Consider the following 19,099-nt stretch of genomic DNA (forward strand, 5'->3'; position numbering starts at 1 on the left):
ATTGTTGTTCATAGCTGTGGTTGTTTTCCTTCCGATGCTCATTCTCCTTTTCCTGCTCTGCAGACTGTTTTGCCCAGTTCACTCACTCAGGCCATGAAAATAGCTTCCCTTGGAAAACAACACTGAAGATCTGCAGCTTAAAAATATCACAGCTGTACAGAAAGGATTGCAGAAAAACAGAAGAAAAAGAAAAGTTTTCAGGAACGTCCTTCAGCTTGAAAAGTGGTCCTTTTCCCTGAAGGTGATACACTGAAGATAAACTGATTTTCTCACAACTATCAATAGATATCTGTAAGGAAAGAATACTTTAGTATTTGCTTTGGGTTAATGAGAACTACAATTTACAGTTAACGATGCCTTCAGGTTAAAATAAGAGCACTGTTTTGTTTTGTTTCTTGAGGAGTAGTGAATATTAACAATTTATAATTAATTGATCTGTAATTAAGAAATCAAACCTTTCAGGTCAGCCTTTGGTTTATTCTTGGCTTTGTTCTTCAACAGCAGCAGCTTTTGACTATAATTTTTTTGTGCATCTATTAAAAATCTTTTACCTCAACTTCCAGCTAAATAGCCTGGCTGCTGCAGCTTGAACTCAGAATTCCTCCCGGGCAGTAAATGAAAACAGTCGTATATGTGTGATTTCCACTCCAGAAAACTGTAGGAATACATTGCAGTACACTAAAATTTCAGTTCCCACAAAAATGGTGTGTAATGTCAATATTTTTATTTTTACTTATTCAGCAAAAGGACTGTGCAAACTGAAAGGTGGGATCTGTGATTCTTTCTAACACTAACTTTTAAATTCAGGACTACGCCACTCTCACCCATGAAACTAATTATGCTTTAGGGTACTGATCATCATGAGGAATGAATTATGTGACAAAATCATTAAGAAACAGTGTATCCCTACATAACACTGCTAAAAATGAGTGTTAAAATAGCAGATGCAATCCATGAGATTTTGGTTTTAAATCTGAGATCATAACTTTAACATCAGAAGTTGTATTCAAGTGTTTTTTATTTTCTCCAGCAGTGTAGAATTGATAATTCTTTTGCATTTGCAAATATAGGTTTGTAACCCATTTGCACCCTACATCTACAATTAGTTCTAAATTAAGAACAATTACATCAATACAACTGGATGCCAGCTGAAGCAAAAGGCAACAAAGAAACTAGCAATTTGTACAAATCCCATTCCTAGTTGGAAAGCTTTTTATTATTACACAAGCACTTCTACAACTATCTCAAAAACCATTTTGCTTCAGAATCTTTGGTTCTGTCTTGCAAAGTAAATATTCTTAATGTGTTTTAATTTTCTGTCATTCTCTAAGGACAAATGTACCTCTGTTTGAGATTTTACAGTGTCTGATCAATGATTGTTTCAAGGGATGTCAAGACTGTCTATGCAGCCCATTCTGTAAAGTCATCTACTTTTCTAGAAGACTGAATGTACAAAACATTTTAATTCTGACAAAAAAAAAAAGCAACCTCCACAACAAACTGCTCTTTCTCTGAGCTACCTTGTGTAACCTGTCCTTTTCTTCAAAGCAAGTGTAATCTCTCATCTAGCCCTTTGATACAACAACCAAACACACTTATTTTTCTGCTGTTGTACTGTTTCTAATTGTACCTACTTACATTCTGTGTCTCAAAAACAGAAAAAATGCAATAAAACAAAACAAACAAACAAAAAGATTATACAAATAACTTATCCATCATACAATTGGAGATAAAATATAGAGGGTGGGTTTTTTTTGTATTTTCCATTATAAGATCTTGTTTTCAATTGCTTACAGATTAACCCATCACTCTGGGCCACAATATTCCATGGTAACTGGCTGGCTTACCATGACTTTTTTAGAGTTTTAGAAAAACCGATGCAGTCATTTTGAAGAGCAAGATGCAAAGAATGTGTTTTCAATGGTATGGAATTTTCAGAAAGTTACCTGTGGCATCCACCGTACTTTGGAACACATGCACGAAAACTAATACACCTTTAATGCTTGTGTTAGGGATGTGCTTTAGTACCTCAGGCCAGTAAAACAACTTAATTTGGACAAGATTTTGAAAACTTTGGAAAATGTGAAATCTGCAGATCGGCAGTAAGGGTTTGCTCAGGGTTGGTAGCTAAATTCTTAAAATATTTGTTCTACATTGAGCCTACAGTTGAAGGATGTAGGCTCTCTGCATTTCCATGGAATGATTGTTCTTTGCTATTGTTGACTAATGCAGCACTTGAGATCCAAACTGAAATTCTTTTCTGCTTCCAGTAAACAACAGAGGATAAATGGCTCATTTAGGGAACAAAAGAAACAACTCAGAACCGATGTGTTGGGAAACAGCAACAGAGTTTGAGGGAAGAAAACTGAGTCTGAAGGAGAGGAGTCATTGAAAAGAGGTAAAGGGAATGGCAAAGGACTTCAATCACTGGGCTAAGGAAACCAGATCAACTGAAGAGGAATGAGGTTGCAAATGCCAGGATCAGAAGTGAGTCGGAGTGGGGAAGGCTGCTCAAAGGCACGAATAATGAAATGGGGACCAAGAAGAAAAAGGCAATTGGTCAGATATGGAGTTTCATAAAGAGTAGCTGTTGGGGAAAGACCAAGATATTTCCTGCACCAGAGCAAAATGAGTTAGGAATAAATAAAATCAGCAGCCACCAAGCAACTGGGGGGAGGAGGGGGTGCACTGCAATTTCCTTCTGCCGGTATTTCTGAAGCTTTCACAAGCTGTCATGTACCACATTGTGTGAAAATCTGTTCAGTGTCCAAAGTCCATGATGGATCAAGCCCTCTGAGGCAGTGCTAATCCCTGGCCCGTAAAACCTTGGCTGAACTATGAACTAAGCTGTTCTGCTCTAACAGAAACAGGCCAGGTAAGGACAGGAGTGCATACATCACCCTGAATGCCTGCAGAGCTGTATAGGGAAGCTTCTATGGAGTTGCAGTGCCGCCAGACTCTAATGAAAAAAAACACAGCTTTGGGATCACATTCCCAATCATTTAATGGATCTGAGAATGAGAATTTAAGAGCATCTCTTTCTGTAGTACTAGGCAGGTTATGAAAAGACCTGACTAGACATTTCAGACCCTCTAACAGAAGCTGGATACAGGTTAGTTATGCAAAGAGAGGTGGAGGTACTGACCTCTGAAAAGCTGGCAGGAATACGTGGAATCCCCTCTGATATGCAGAAAGTAGCTGACAAGTAATGATTAACAGATTCCATATAGCAACTTTAGACCACGTACAGATTGTGTTAATGATTTACATAAGCATTTCAAACTTGGTTGCACCAAAGTGAGTATCTTTCATTTTAGCAGCAAGAATATAGATCTGCCTGAAAGAAAATTGAAAGCTTAACTATTGGGATGCTCGACCTAAGTATCTGAAGTTCCTCACTGAAATATAGAGCAGTATCTTAGATGCTCAGGCTCAACTTAATCACTTGTGGAACAGCACTCTCAAAAGATTTGTTTCATTAAACTTCACTTAAAATATGCCAATTTGAAGTTACATACACAATCCCACAAAAAATGATCAGAACTTCTCTCCTCAGTTCCTGTCCAAAAAGTATTGAACAGGCTCTGCAACAGGCACTGCAGGTTAGCAAACTCGGGCCTTTCATTATAAAAGGGAGAGCATGTTCTGGAGCTGAAGGTTATTTTCTGCTCATGCCCAGCCTTTGCAGGATATGGGTCTCCTAACTGATATCAAGTACAACAAAGGAATACAGAGAAGGCTGTTAGTTTGCTTAATTTTTAAGGTCAAATACTAAATAAACAAGGCCAGAATCTTCACTATATACCTAGGAGCTTCTTCGGAATCAATTCAAGCCTGACAGAGTGGGAGATAAGCATTGCATTTTGCAACCACCTAGAGTCAAGAAGTCTGACAGATGTGCTTCATTCAGTATCGAAGTTCCAGCTGCTAAGTGCTACTCTATATGAGTTTCTGAACAACATAACATCAGAGGCTTCTTCAGGAGTCTCCTAAAGCACAATTCCTCAACAAGCCATACAATTAAATAGACATCAACACTCTTCTGAAGTTCCAAATGTTCTTCATGTGCAACTGCTATGTTGACCTCATCAAGCTCAGCCTTAAAGAGGCAAAATGCACGTGAGTAGATCCACACTCAAAGAAAGTGCCAGTCCCTTATGGAAGAATAACCAACCTTTAGCTCTTCTGTGCTGGTTATCATTTTAGCATCTGCGTTGTGGCTGAGCGTTCCGCAAAAGTTTCACGTGTTCTCTCAGTCAATATGCACTACCTATTTGTGTTATCTGGCTGGATCTAGTAATGAGCCTCGCAGTGACTGCACATGCTCTGCACTGAAAGGGAAATATGAGAAGAGGAAAGTACATAGGAATCCAGTGCATTTTATGACTACTTTTGTGATGCTCCTACAGAAGACTAAATTAATGGATTCCCTCACCAGGTGATGAACATTTTAATGGTGGGCACTTTAAGCCATTCTGTATCAATATAAACAAGTAAAGCAGCAATGGCAAAGTGGTTCTCCTTACCATGGCAGAGATGAACACTTTCCCTTTTGCAAGTTTTTCTCTCTTTCCCTGGAAAAGGACACTTTGGTGACTCACATCTGTTACTGCAGTAGAAACAGTGGAAAATAAGAGCTGGATGGATTCTCTCTGCCACATATATCACCCACAATATCTAATAGAGGATAAATCATATTCTGGGGCGGGAATTTTCCTATTGATTTCAGTAAGCATAGCAGGGGATTTTCCGTATTTGTTGTTTAAATCTTGCTACCCACAGAAATAGTGGACTAAACAATCAAAACATCTGTCTCAGGTCAACTTTCAGGAACTTAGCTGAAAGCCCCTAAAATCTCCTTTTGATACGTAGAGTGTGGACATCTGGCTGGAAAAGCTCTAAGACACTGAACACAAAAGCTGCAAGACATATTTTTATTAAGTCACCACTGATCATATGGCTCATCCTGAAATATTATGCCTGAAGCATGAAACCATAGGTCCAGATGGTTTCTTCCCACCTCTCCAAGGCTGGTTCCAACCAAACTGAAAACAACAACAAACCAGATTATGAGAAAAGAGGAAACAATCTACCAAACAAGCAGCTATTCAAGCAGAGGAACCCAGCAAGTCTGATTTCCTGTGGATTCTTCTGGAGTTTAAAGAGTATTTGGGCTGACTTCTTCCCCTGTGGTTAGGCTTTCTTAGGCCCTCTTTGGATATGGATTCTTTGGAGCTTATTAAGAGATGTGTAGTCTGTTCTTCAGCAGATGCAATAAGAAGTCTTTATTCTTTACCAGGCTGCTGTTTCTTTTACAAAATCCTCTGAGACTGCTACTTTTCAGGCCTTGTTGAAACTGGCCAACAGCTGACTTTTGACCAAACACATACAAAAGCAATGTGATCAGCTTTTCTTGGTAATGAAATTAAAAACAAGTGCTCTGAGTAATTAGAAGGTATCATCTTCTGTAGGTAAACACACTTGCTATCAATGCTTCCAGTCTTGTAAGTCATTAAAAACCTTTTGAACTTTTGTCTTTATCCTGCTTGTTTTAACAAAGCAAATACCAATAGCTGTCACACACTGGTAACTAGAGCTGTAAACACCCAGGTGGGTGACATCCTTAGAGTCTAAGCAAAGCACTGAAATGGAGGAAAAACTCCATCTGACTTTATGGGATTTTAAACTAGACCATCTTTCTTCAGCTATGGAAAAAGATTAGCTAATTGTGGGTCCTCTGGAAATGTGTACTAATAGCTATTAGCTAATAAATGTATCTCTGTGGAAAATAAAAAATGATGAGTTTTGGCTAGAGAATGAAAGAAAACACTGAGTTTTAAGATGACTAAATGTTTGTATTTTGACACATAAGTTTGTTGAATCTAAGAGAAACTCAGTACTTTGTACAAAACTTTGCAGAGGTTCTATTACTTCCTGCTAATTAAAATTAAATGGCTAATTAAAATCCAGCTGACTTCTTCCACACAATGTATGATCAGTGTGTTCAGATATTCATACCTACACTTTACAGACACACTATTACACTAGTAAATGATGCCTCGCTTCTTCTATGAGTAAAGTCTAGTGAAAGTAGCGTGTCTATTCAAATATACCAACATTCTGGCAAATGGATTTATTAACAGATTTCAGTCTATCTTGTTATGGATAATGCTTCCTATTCCAGGCATTTTGGTGACTAGGTGAACTTTATAGATAGCAAATTAATATACTGTGTTGAAAATCTGATCTACTGTTGCTCTTTATTTTGCAATGATTGACAGATTTTTATTTTTTTTTTTCTCTTCATAAGTGCTTCTGAATTGAGAAGATCTAATTCTTCTTTTGGCATTTTAACTTTGTGTGGCAATTTTGTTTACTTAACATATAAAATTGCAAGAAAAAGGTCATTTACCCCTTGATAAACTTCCATCTTGTCAACTTCTGTCTGTGAATAATGGCCAGTGAGTGTGCAAAGCGGCTGGTACAAATTGGATCTGGTGTAAGCAAAACCAATTCTGATGGTATTGTTAGGAGCTGGCATTTGCACTTATGCAAATCTTTTACTGGTTCAGAATAACAATGATTTAATGCAGCAGCACAGTTCAGCACTTGAGATGCAAACACAACTGTTATTGTGGTTTATTTTTTTTTGTACTACCCTTATTAAAGAAAAACCAAGAAAAATATTGGTAACTCGTGTTTCTGTAATACCATTTACATTCAGTACTTAGCTTTAAAAATGTGACACTATTAGTACACAGTCTGATAAATATTCTAAGCATACACAACTTGTGCTAGGTGATAAAATATTCTGAGCATGTCCTAAAATGATTCTCTCATCAGAGGTGGCTTGTTACCTCCACCATCAGCAGATACTGATAATTAATCAGCTGAAATGAATCTTTACAGAATAAACAAATCTGTTATACATGAAGGATGATTATGTTCTTTTGGCTGTGAAGATTTTTCATAACTTATTCATGCCAATGGTGTGCCTGAGTTATGAAGTATTTTTCACTTATGAAATAAATATAACATCTTTTGTTTCGCATGTATCCCCTCTATATTTTGGGCTTTACCAATGTAAATTGAAACAAATCTACCCACTATGCTGATCTACCCCAGTGGAAAAATTAACCCTCTATTCATCATCAGTATCAATATTTCCTGAGTTATTTCAGATGCATTTCTAAAACACAGACCTGGTGAAGAGCTTTCAACTGTTCCATTTTAACAGGAATGTCTGTGTAAATGCTATTATCAGCCATAAGACAGAATCACAGCTGTCTCCTTTCAACTTTGTGAATTCTACTCTCCTGAAGATGTAATACACACAGTGGGGGATAGTGTCGTATTTTGAGATGGGAAAGCCATGAAAATATGCTACCATTTGTATGGATTTCAAAATGAATTCATACTTCTACATGCTGCTTTTATGCTCACTTTTCTGTGAACTATTTAAGCAACCCATTTGGTTTTTCACTGGCAGATGAATTTTAGTCATGCATGTGAAAGTACTTGAAAATCTTATGTTCTAAGGAACAGGAAACAAGATCATGTTTGGCTGACCTCTGCAATCACAGATAAACAACAGGGTTTAAATTACAAATATGTGTAATAAGTTAAAATAAAGGCAAAAAAAAAGAAAAAATTACAATTGTCAATGTTATAAAATAATAGAAAAACAGCAAATATATTTGAGGAAATCATGATCTGTTATGATTGTGCTTCAAACAGTGAAAGAAGAATAGCAAATGATTCATCCAGACTGAGTCATGCTTTATTTTATTAGAGAAATTCTCAGGGTTAGGCCTACTGTGTGAGCACAAATTCTTGGCTAAGATTCACTAGAACTGATGTGCTAACTCACATCAGCCAGACATCCTTTATTAAAAATGAACAAAAAAAAACCCCAAAGAACTTCTCCCCCAATCTAAACACAAAAACACAGAACAACAGAAAATCCTAACCAAACCCTTGACCTAAGGAAGGGAACGCTAATTCATGCCTTTCATAGAGGCTTCACTGAGGGAGAGGAGTCAACAGACTTTTAAGGATTATTTAAATAAAATCTCTCATGAAAACCTTGTGCTCATTTCTTTCAAACATTCAGCTCTTTCCCACTGGCTACTAGTTTATTTGTACAATAAGCTACACTTACAGGAAGACATACTTGGTACAAGTTTTATAGTAAGTTAACATAGAGCACACTATCCATATAACACAAAAGAAGCTCCCTAGAAGACAGTTACTATGTTGTGGGGCAGACAGAAGGTATATTGAGGAAAACAGCTCAATAATTTGGGTACTATCATAAGTCTTGTGGGTGTTGGGTCAGTCTTTGCTTTACCTCAGCCTTTCACTGAGGTACAAGGTGCATCCAGATCTTTCCAGATCCAGTTCTTTCCAGATCTCTACAGATGTACTCAGACCGTTCCAGATCCAGGAAGACATTTTCTTGCCTTTAAGCTACATACTGCAATGCCTACATTTCAGGCATCTATCAGTGCAGAATCCAGATCATTGTAAGAGAAATCATAGGAGTTATGAATGTCAGAACAAGGCCCAAAATTGGTAGTACTCTGAGCTCTGCCTTACACAGAAAAATGCTGATCCTTTATCAGTCTTTTATCAAGGCTAAAAATCATGTGCCCCAGGCTGTCAGTCACCCCAGGCTAATCTTTAATAAGCTCAGCAAAGATTGTATGTACCTACTGAGATACAGTTGCTTTGCTATACAGTACCCTAATAGTTAAAACACCAAGCTGTGAATCAGCTATCTTTCTCTCTTCTACATGAAAACAAAGCCTGATTTTTCACCTCAATGACAGTGTCCAGATACTAGGTTGTGGCTTATTTTGGAAACAAGCTACAGGTCATCCTGCAAAACCTGTACTCACATTTACAGACTAGAAGACGGCACAAGGAGGAGCTAACTCTAGGTCATTTCTCATTGCAAAGGGGAGTCCTGGAATGACAGTGCACTCAGTTTTCTGAGTGTTATGTGTAAGACAAAGACATTGGTTGACAAGACACAACCTCCTAACTTCTCCAAGAAATGCTTATATGTTTTGTAATAAAAACTGACTCAGAATTTTACACTCATCCCATTGCAGTTTAACATAAAAAAGTCACACTTCTCTCCAGTCCAGCTGTTCTTGGATTCTCCTTTGCACAATGACACAGCTTCACTAGAAAGAATGAAAAATGTTCCTCCCTTATTCCCCAGAGCAGTCTACGGCTTTGTGGTTAACACATACTGAAAGGAGTATGATACATGGGCCTGAACTTAACCTCAGCCAACAGCGGACTTTGAAAACAAGTTGCTTATGTAGCCAAAGAGAGTGCTGTAATCCACTGCGGTCATATTGCATGCCATTTTAAAAGTGAACAGTAGCCTTCACTGCCTTTTCTATGAAGATAAGGAACCTGGACACGGTCAAAGACCTGCCAGGCCAAACCCTTTATGCTGATTGCACTCAGGTTTTGATGTAAGCTAGGCAATGGCCAAGGTCCTTGCCAGGACCAAGACACTGCTGAAGGCAGGACTTGAGGCAGCTGGAGCTCTTGAAGGCTGGGAAATTAAGTTGATTCAGACTTGATACAGGAAGGGATGTCTAAAGGTCATCTAGTCCACTCTCCCTGCAATAGGCAGGGACATCTTCAACCGGATCAGGTTGCTCAGAGCCCCATCCAACTTGATGGGTAGATTCAGACCAGATATAAAGAAAAAAGTTTTTACAGTGAGGGTGGTGAGACGTTGGAACAGGTTGCCCAAACAGGTAGTAGATACCCATCCCTGGAAACAGTCAAGGTCAGGTTGGACTGGGCTCTAAACTATATTGATTTTCTTAGCAGTATTAATATGGGAGGAAAAAAAATCCCATTGAAGCCTGTTTTCACAAAAATAAAGCTCAACAGGACAGACTTTCAGCCTCATATCTAAATATCCTGGCTTCTGTATATCCACAGAATGTAGTGTTTGTATTCTAAGACAATTCTTATGCTATTTTCTCCCTGTCATTTTTCTCTTCTTAGTGGTATTATTAAAATAATCCAAGATTGTTTTCTGTTGTTTATAAATGGACTGCTATTATGTATTCCTTTATGACAAGGTGACAGTATTTACTTATCTAGTTTGCAGATAGGCAGTACATAATCTACTTTTCGTGTTCATTTGAAAAGGTGTGGTTGGAGGAAGGCTCCAAGTCTGCTTTGCTCTAATGACTGTTTTCTGGGTCAGGGAGATGCAGCAAGAAGAAAAAGGCTGTGCTGTCTCAGGGAACAGCTGTGCACATGCAGCAGGCACATGGATGTGGGGCAGGTAGAAAACAGAAGAGAATGCAGTGAGTGGGAGGGTTTTTACAAGAAGCAGATTGGGAGGCTGATGAGAATTGAAGGAGCCAGATATGTTGCCAGGCCTTGCAGGTGATGGAATAAACTTTCAAGGGACATGAGAAGACTTCACAATTTGCTGAAACCCAGCATGTTATTTATTAATTGGATTGAAAGCAAACATAAAAAAAGCCATCCTGCAACGATTTATAGTGGGCAGACGCGTTTATGAATCTATATCATTTCTCTACTGTCACACTCTAAGACAATTAAAAACAATTAAAGAGTTAACTCTTCTGATTTATAATGTAACAGATCTGTCTTGGAGATCCTTCACCTTTTTAATATGTTTACGACACTCCCTTTAGTGAAAGTGCTGGAAGATCTACCTCAAAGGTATGACTAACCCAATACCCCACTATAAACACAAAACCTCATCCCTGAGCTACTCTTACAAGCACCCTTTAGTTACATGCACAAGGCAAGTCTGCACTACCAACCTCAGGTCAGCCTAAAATCCCCTAAAGAGCCAAACTCTGAGGCCAGTCACAGCGGGCATCGGCAGGGCCCTGGTCACAGCCTGCGTGCCAAGTGGTATGCTGCCAAACACGCGCAGACAGGCTGTCTGTAGACAAGTCTGCAAACTGTCTGTGAGGCTGAGTGTGCCATACTTGTGGTCACCCTGGGTACAGCTGTGGACTCTAGTGGGGCTGCTTACGTGTCACGTTCACACTGGGTTAGGAACTAAACCAGCATTGAAAGCATGGCTCATTCTTGGGGTATCCTAGAATGAAGCCTTGGGATATAGCAATTGGATGAAAGATCCCTCAAACAGCAGTCTGACTTGCACAGAGGTACACAGCTCTGGGCAGGGTTTGCTGAGGGGTGCAAAACCAGCATCACCTCTCTGAAGGTGTTTCCCACCCTTCCACTGCTTGCCCTGGTGTCCAGAGGTATTTCCTAGTGTTAAAAATAAAAGTCACTAATAGGTAACACTTGGGATTCTCCAGCAGCCAGAGGGGCTGCAGGGTCCCTCAGGGCTCCGCGTGCCCTTGGGGTGACCCGGAGGATGCCAGGCCACCATCCATAAGCTGAAGACACGAGGCAAACCGGGTGTCCCTCACCGGGCAGAAGCAATGCCCGCCCCGAAACGCCTGCAGCCCGCTGCTGCCTGAGGCCGCACCTCCCGGCGCCTCGCCTCGCCTCGCTGACCGCAGCCCCGCTATCCTCCTTGGGACCAGGCCGTGCCGGCCCGGGCGATCACGCGGGCCGCAGCCGGCCCGGGAGCGGTGCAGCCAATGGGCCGTGCCTGGGAAAGCGGTGACGGCCGGCGCTGGCGGGCTGGTGCGCAGGCGGGGAAGCTGCCTGCCGCGGTCGGAAGGGAGGGGAGGGGAGGAAGGGGAGGAAGGGACGGGAAGGGGGTGGCCGCGCCGGGCACAGCATGGCTGCCAAGGTAAGTCACCGCCGGCGGCTGGCGGGGAGGCGGCGCGGGCGGCGAGCTCCCGGCGTGCGCCAGCGCGGCCGTTGGCGGCGGGGAAGGGGCCGCGGCGGGAGGCCGCCGCGTTTGACCTCGGGCCTGTCCTTGGCGAAACCCGGCGGGTGGCGCCTGCTCCTCGTAGCGGCGCCGCGGCCCCGGAGGAGGCAGAAGGCGGGTGGGCTGCAGGGCCGAGGGGCCCCCGGGGCGGGCCGGGTTGGGTGCCGGGCAGTGCGGAGATCCCCACCTGCCAGCCGCGGGGAGCGGGCCTGCGCTCCGCTCGCCATGCACCGTCCGCGGGTGGTGCCTGCGGGGTGCAAGGTAGCTGGTCCCGCCGGGCCGGGCGGCCCTCACCGGTGCGGGCCTCAGGCTGTCCTGCCGGCAGCTCCTCCGAGCGCTGTTAGGCCCAGCCGTGCCTCGGTGAGCGCCCTTCTAGGCACATACTTAAGACAGTATAGACATGCATAAACATATACATCCGTATGTGTTGTGTGTGCACCTATTTTTTTGAGGAGAGGATGCAGTGGGTCCTTAGGACAGCGGCTGGCAGGTCAGGACCTCATGGGGCTCACCATAGATAGTGATGTTGGCGCCCTTGCAGGTCTTAGCATGATAGTACGCTTTTGCTTTTTCTCCCCATTTCCCCCATATACCTGTTTTTACCTTCTGTTTTCACATTGTTACAATTTCCAAACAGTGTTGCTTCTTAATGCTCTCCTGTCTGATACCTGTAGGGTTTTCTGATGTTTCAGAAGGATAAATTAATTGAAATACTTTAATCAGTTGTTTAATACCACACTTCCACCTCAGAAAAAAAATAAGTAGCCTTTAGTTGGATCAAGGCCATATGAAAACGTAGGTATTCCACTTCTAATGGCAAATAAAATTCTGTGTGGTTTTGGTGTTTCAAAACTTACTACTAGGCTTTCATTTCTTGAATACTGAGACTTAAGTTGAGCCATATCCTGGTCTTGTTGGAGTCAGTGATGAGACTTGCATCAAGAAAACATCATAAAACTTCTCCAAACAATGCAAAACCTCACGTGTGCTTGGTGTGAGCAGTCATTCGTTCTGTTATCTCGGTCAGTCCATGACAGAGCTGCGGTCAGCACCTACCTCACTAAGAACTTGGGTAATCGGGAATGCATGCTGTTTTAAAGGACTGGGCAATATGGGATTCCTCTTTGCTAGGGTATATGAAACAGTCATCCCCAAATATTATGTTTGTTATATATAAATCTTAATTGCCCTGTCTAGCTTTTTTTATTTTTTTTTCTTTTTGGTTGCCCTCTGATTCATGCGCACAGCACATCAGTTGCATCTTACCAACTATTGTTGCTAAAAGACTTAAAAGTCTTCCATTCACTGAATTTATGAACCTGTTACTCATCTTTTCCTCTCCAAGCAGCAGTTCTTAATCTGCAATGCATTTGAATCCACAGTATTCACATATGCTTTAAAAATGTTGTACATGTGCTAAGTGTTTGTCTAATCAGATAGAAATGTGTGCACTATGCTGCATGGTTGCGTGGTGTCCTTCTTTTGGCTTGGCTTATGACACAGCTAAAATCACCAGAATCTATACAAGCATATGTTGGAAAGGCTCACAGTTAAGGAGGAACTGAATTGAATATCGTAGGTTTCTGATTACATCAGGCTTGGCAGAGAAATACCTGATAAAGAGAGTAATGGCTTGTCACTAGTGTCATGAGCATCCTTGGTGCATTGCAAGACAAAGATACAGCGCTTTGTACTGCAGTGTTTACAGCCCTCATAGCTTCAAAAGAAGGCTTCTAGCTGCAGGCTTGAACGTGTTTTGAGAGACTTATGTTAAAAAAAAAAAAAAAGAACTAGGAGAAGGTAGAATGGATTAATTATTAAGTTACCTTGTGAGACTTCAAGGGTTTTTATCTTCCTGAGGTGAAAGAGTTGCTGTTAAACACTGGTGAATTTCTGTTTTCATTGAAGTCACTGGCAAAATGTAACTAGCGTTTTGTACTCTTGATGATAACTGAGTCTGAGCTCAGGTTCTGCAAGCACACATATGAATAACTTTGCCATGTAAAGAGTTTCTGGGCCTGAAGTTACTCACATGTGCTTGCAGGCACGGGCCTTGATTTGTGTTCTAACTTCCCCACTGATGCATCTCAGTAATGTTTGCCTTTTTCACCTCAGCCAAACAATGGACTGGTGAGTTGAATGATTTTTCTAAAATCCTTTCAATACCTTTTCCTTGTCAGTATCCTGCATGACCCCTTCCTTTAATTTTTTTATTATAACCTTTTAGACATTTGAGTCTTTGGGATTGAATATAATTGTGCTTCACTTGCAAGATTTCAAATGTTGACATTTTAAGCAGACTCCAGGAGTTCAGTCTGTCAAAAGGAAAACCAAACGGGATACTGTTAAGGCCACATAGTTAAGCACTCAAGTATCAAGACATGGGCAAAACATTTATGCATGGAATCTTTAAAGTTCCCCATCAATGCCATTTTATTTTCTTTGTTGTATGTTACTCAGTGTCTTCCAATTTACACAATGTTTTAAACAGTGTATATTGCACATCAGTGTATTTTCTTAATCTTTGAAAACATTTTCTGAAAGTGTTCTGTGAAAATTGCACTGTAAATTATATTTGCACAGATTGCCAGTAAAAACACAGCTGAGATGTTGCAGTAAATTTTTACCCCCTTGGTAACTCAATTACCATCCTAGGTACTGTCTTCTTTGTATTGCAGAGAAAACAGGCTGTGTGGAAAGCCTTTATGGTAATGAATGTACAGAACAATAATGATGTTGTATATGGTGTGTCATGCTTTATTTCTTCATTTTGAGTGTGATTACATTTTAACAATGTAATCATAAAGTTTTCTCTGCCCATTATCCAGATACTTTTAAAGAGAAGTTACATAGTCTAGTTAATGCCCTTGGTATTCACCTGCTGTGTATTTTACAAAAAAATTAGCTGTGCCTGTTGTGTGAATGTAAGCTACCTTTGGTCCACATACTGCTACGCAGTTCTGGGTATAGCTGTTAACCTTACGCATGTGCCAAGTGTGATTTGCTATCTTTCTAAAGTCCTGCTGCTTGGTAAAATATAAACTTTATTTTCAGTGGAAGTTCTAAGGTACTTCTCAAGGAGACCTCTTTCCACAGCAAATTTTGCCTTTGCCATGGTGCTACTTTTGTCTGTTCAACTTACGATCAGAAATCGATATTTATGATTGGAGCTAGTATGTATATTATATTTAAACTTTGTATTTCATAACCACTGAGCTACATTCAGAACACTTAAAAATTGCATTAATGAAAAATCCAAACTTAAATAATTTCAATAGATAAAGTAGATAAACAATTGGAAACTGTGTAAAAGCAGTGGACTTAGCATGGAAGCACTTGTACTCCATTAAACTTCATCTCTGCTATGGACAGCGTGTGAATAAATTTTGACACTTGTCTTGAACTGCATAGTACTCATAATATGAGTTGATATTTAAATACTGTGGAATATCTCTGATTTCTAATGTTATTGTGTGTGTGTGAACTTTTATCTGTTGGGCACATACTGATTACCTCTGTTACTCAGAATGTATGAGTTATTTTAAGATTATTGTCTTATGAACAAAGTGAACACAGATACTACACGTGAAAAATCTAGCTGTAGCATGACTGTTCAAGTGAAGGCATGAACCTTACATCAGTACCTGGTGGGACTACTTGCATGTTTAATTTTAAGTGCATGTGTAAGTCTTCTGAAGAACAAATGCCTGTCAAAAATATGTCAATAAGGTAACACAAATTTGTTGCTGACTTTACTTTCATGGTAATACTTGGAATGGTTCTAATGCAGATTAAAATCTGTTTTGCAGGTTTTTTTATATTTAACTTTTTTTTTTTGTTCTCTTTGTGCTTATGTTTTTCTGGGGCTGTTTCTTAAGAAAGCTGTATCAATTATATGTTCTTTCTGGTTGTTGCCATATTTACCTATAAAATCCTAAACTTTAAATATCAAAAATAGTTTGTCTCCATCACAGGTTCCTTGTATGTCTTGGTGTTAATATAGTCAGAGATTTCCCACTAAACAACCCAGTCCTTAAAGGGGCATCACTTTGAATGAATTAGAGTTTGATGAAATATTGATGCCACTGGCCCTGGCTCTGTGGGCCTTTTTGTGTCCTGAAATGATCCAATTCCTGCATTGAATGGTGTGAATTAATGAGGTCTGGATAAGCAATGGTTGAAGTACAAACACTATGGCAATTCAATTCTAGGTGAATATGATTTCAATCAATGCCAGAACTGTTAGATGCTGGTGCAGCCATGCCACCTTGATTATTTTCCTTCCATTCACACCCAGTGTATCCCTTTGTGCATCTTACAGCTCCATCATGCCTCTTCGTTCATCCCCTCCCATGCTTCTCTCCCCTGTGCTATCAGTAGGGTGGGGGTGCCTGAGAACAGACTGAATTTACTCTTGCCCTTGATGATTCCATTCTTCCCTTCCTCCAGCAAATTGGAAGAGAAGAATTGCATCGCATTGCATTGCATGTGGATTTGTTGAGTCCTCAGATAGGAACAGGTGAGGGGTCTTAGCATTGTGATGGGCTATTGTGTTCATGAGAGTAGTGGAGTCCCTTATGGACAGGTTCCAGCTGCTCAGTGAGATCAAAATTGTGGGGGGAAAGTGGTTGGTGAGTAAGGAGAGAACAATTTCTGTTTCCCTGAAGCATCACTGAGTTTGTGTACTGTAGAATTAATAGTGTCATGACACTTAATGGCACCACAATAATTTTTTGTGGTGTGATAACACTACGTAAGATCCATGTGGAAAGTGATGTGTAGTTACACACATCACTCATTGATGTGTAGTTTTGGAACTGCACATAAATGTGTAAATTCTTAAGACACCTTATGTATCATAAGACTCTTTTTTCCACTTTCCCCCTCAGAAAAAAAAACATGTATTTATCTGCTTATGACTTATTACTGCATCTTGACTTCTTAAGAGACTAAAATTTGCCTGTTAAAGGGACACTGGATTTCTGTGAGCGCTGTTAACTTAAGTCCTCTTCTAAGTGCAAAGTAGCATGCATGGTGTCTGTAACTGAAACAGAGGAGAAAGCAGATAATTTATTCCTCTTCCCTGCCCTCCCCACCATTGTTTGTGTGTTTGGTTTCATTCTATTTCTTTTACTGCACAGGTCTTTTCTTATGACATTTAGCCCTAGGAGGACTACTTGAGTCTTAGTACCATGAGGTACACAGCAAATTAAGGGGCCCACTGGCGAGAATAATGCCAGGGAAAACACTCATGGAGCAACTATTTTGGAATAAATCCATACAGCACTCTTTTGCAGTGAGCACTGAGTTGTTACACTGGGGGTTTTGCCTCAACTGAGTTTATCTATTTCCTTGTGCTGCTTCCACCCCCCTTTCCTCCTCCCTTCATTGTTAGAGCAAGGTAGGGGCAAGAGGAGGTGGTGAAAGAGGTTGGTTTATGTCTTTAGTATATTAGAGAGGTGCTGATGGGATCACATGTTGCACCTGTCAGTGATTGTTACAGTTTTTTGAAACTTTCTCTTTTCCATTATGATGTCCCTGTAAGAGTATTTGCTGGATGACCTCACTTCACATCTAGCTGTGGCAGTGTTACTGGACCCAACACTTGTGTGTATATCCTTACATGCATCTCATCTGTTGTGATGTCCACAGGAAAGCATTTAAAGTTACCTGGATCTTAACAGCTTTGGGAATTGAATTCCTCCTTCTATGCAGCTTTGTGTTCCAGGATGTTAGAGAAGCTCTTCCAAATGTGCTTCAAATGATATGTTAAAGGCGCTCTTCCTGATACTATAATGTAGACAAGCTTACAGCCCTGAATGATAACAGTGTGTCTTGTGACCAGCTTGTTTAGGCCAGTATCTATTTTATTTATCTATGTTGTCCAAGGACTATGAGAAGGAGGTATGTGGTACTGTATTTTCTGGAAGATGGCATGAATGTGCTGCTTAACTTTAGCTTGATTTTTGCTTTTGACCTGTGGAATTGCTTCTGCTTTGGCTATAGAATGGCGTCGTCATACTGCATAGAGCCTGTATGTTTGTATGATGCCAAACCTGAACTTGCATGAAGCCTCTGGGCACTACTGTGACTGATAATCATGCTACTTCACTTCAGCTACAGCACGATATTCAGAAACAGATGATATTTTATGGGGGTGGATAACTAGGGATAACTAGGGATAGTAAAATGTAAGGTTACATTTTTTCTGGTGAATTCTCTTTTTGGTAAGTATCTGTAACTCAGTCATTTGCAGGGAGATAAGAGGTCTTTATAAAAACACTCTTATCTTCCATTGCTTTGGAATAAAGCAATTTCAACTCAAGCTCTGTTAAAACACTTAAAGGAACACTGTCCGTTTTCATAACATTTTAAAATAATTTCATGCTATTTACAATACCTTAGAAACATTCAATTGCAGTTATATTCTTTACCAAAAACGTTACTTGGCCTGCACAAAATCCAGTGTGTTAAAGGGTGAAATTGCCCGTAAGGAGTGGGTTGTTGAAGTTTTTCTTCTTCTCTAAAGAAGTCAAAAAGAAACATCTGAGAGTGGAGGAATGAACATGTGTACACCAAACTATGTTTGGAGAAGAGACAGAAGGAACAGAGCTTGCCACAAGCCTGATCAAACTCCTCTGGCTGGATAGTTGTGGGGTGCCCAACCTCAGCTGCTGGGTTCATATGCTTCCAATGTCTTGCATGCCTAGGCAACCTGCAAGAACAATTTCTGTACTGACCAGTAAGTTCACTTTCTGGGTCTCCTTGAAGATCTGCCTTACTCCTTGGCTTACTCTTGGCCATGTGAAAACCAGAGCCTGGAGTTTAGGCTAATAAGAGTTTTTTGGTGTTCTCTAGATGAATATCTCCCTGCCTAACTTTTATCCACTTGGCTTTGTAAGTAGAATTAGGAAACCTCTCTGAGGTTGCCTGAAACAGATATCACAACAACCAGTGTGCTGACTAGGGAGCATCTAAGTCAGCCAGTGGGAAATGAAAAAGCTGGGGGTGTCCCAGGAGGATCTTCAAACAGCAAGGCTTAATCTCTGTTGTAGTTAGCAATACAAGGACTAAGGTGAAAAGAGGAGTGGGCCAGAACCCAATTCTGTTGCTAAGAATTAGGGCACCTATCTAGGAGGGGGGAGGTTTGGATTTTTTTGATTCAATGGTGTTCATATATTTTGCATGAATGTTACCTCTACATGCTACAATTTCAGAGGGCGGTGGTGC

The 19,099-nt window shown here is 40.5% G+C and overlaps 1 protein-coding gene across 3 annotated transcripts in view; it reads left to right on the forward strand.

Annotated features, from left to right (window-relative positions):
* Positions 1–11,680: 11,680 nt before the first annotated feature.
* Positions 11,681–19,099, forward strand: part of SLC25A13 (solute carrier family 25 member 13) — a 100,189-nt gene continuing 92,770 nt past the window's right edge. The window contains exons 1-2 of one of the 3 annotated variants that reach the window (XM_061350038.1): positions 11,701–11,788; positions 13,985–13,999. In XM_061350038.1, the coding sequence (XP_061206022.1) occupies positions 11,777–11,788; positions 13,985–13,999 (27 nt within the window). In that variant the 5' untranslated portion in view covers positions 11,701–11,776. Of the gene's footprint in view, positions 11,789–13,984; positions 14,000–17,731; positions 17,774–19,099 lie in introns of those variants that run through there. The other 2 variants (XM_061350041.1, XM_061350040.1) reach the window with 2 other exon arrangements.

The sequence above is a fragment of the Neopsephotus bourkii genome, unplaced genomic scaffold, assembly GCF_033783945.1.
Source record: "Neopsephotus bourkii isolate Nb327-2 ecotype Australia unplaced genomic scaffold, CSIRO-AGI_Nbou_v1 NB_479, whole genome shotgun sequence".
Lineage (NCBI taxonomy): Eukaryota > Metazoa > Chordata > Aves > Psittaciformes > Psittacidae > Neopsephotus > Neopsephotus bourkii.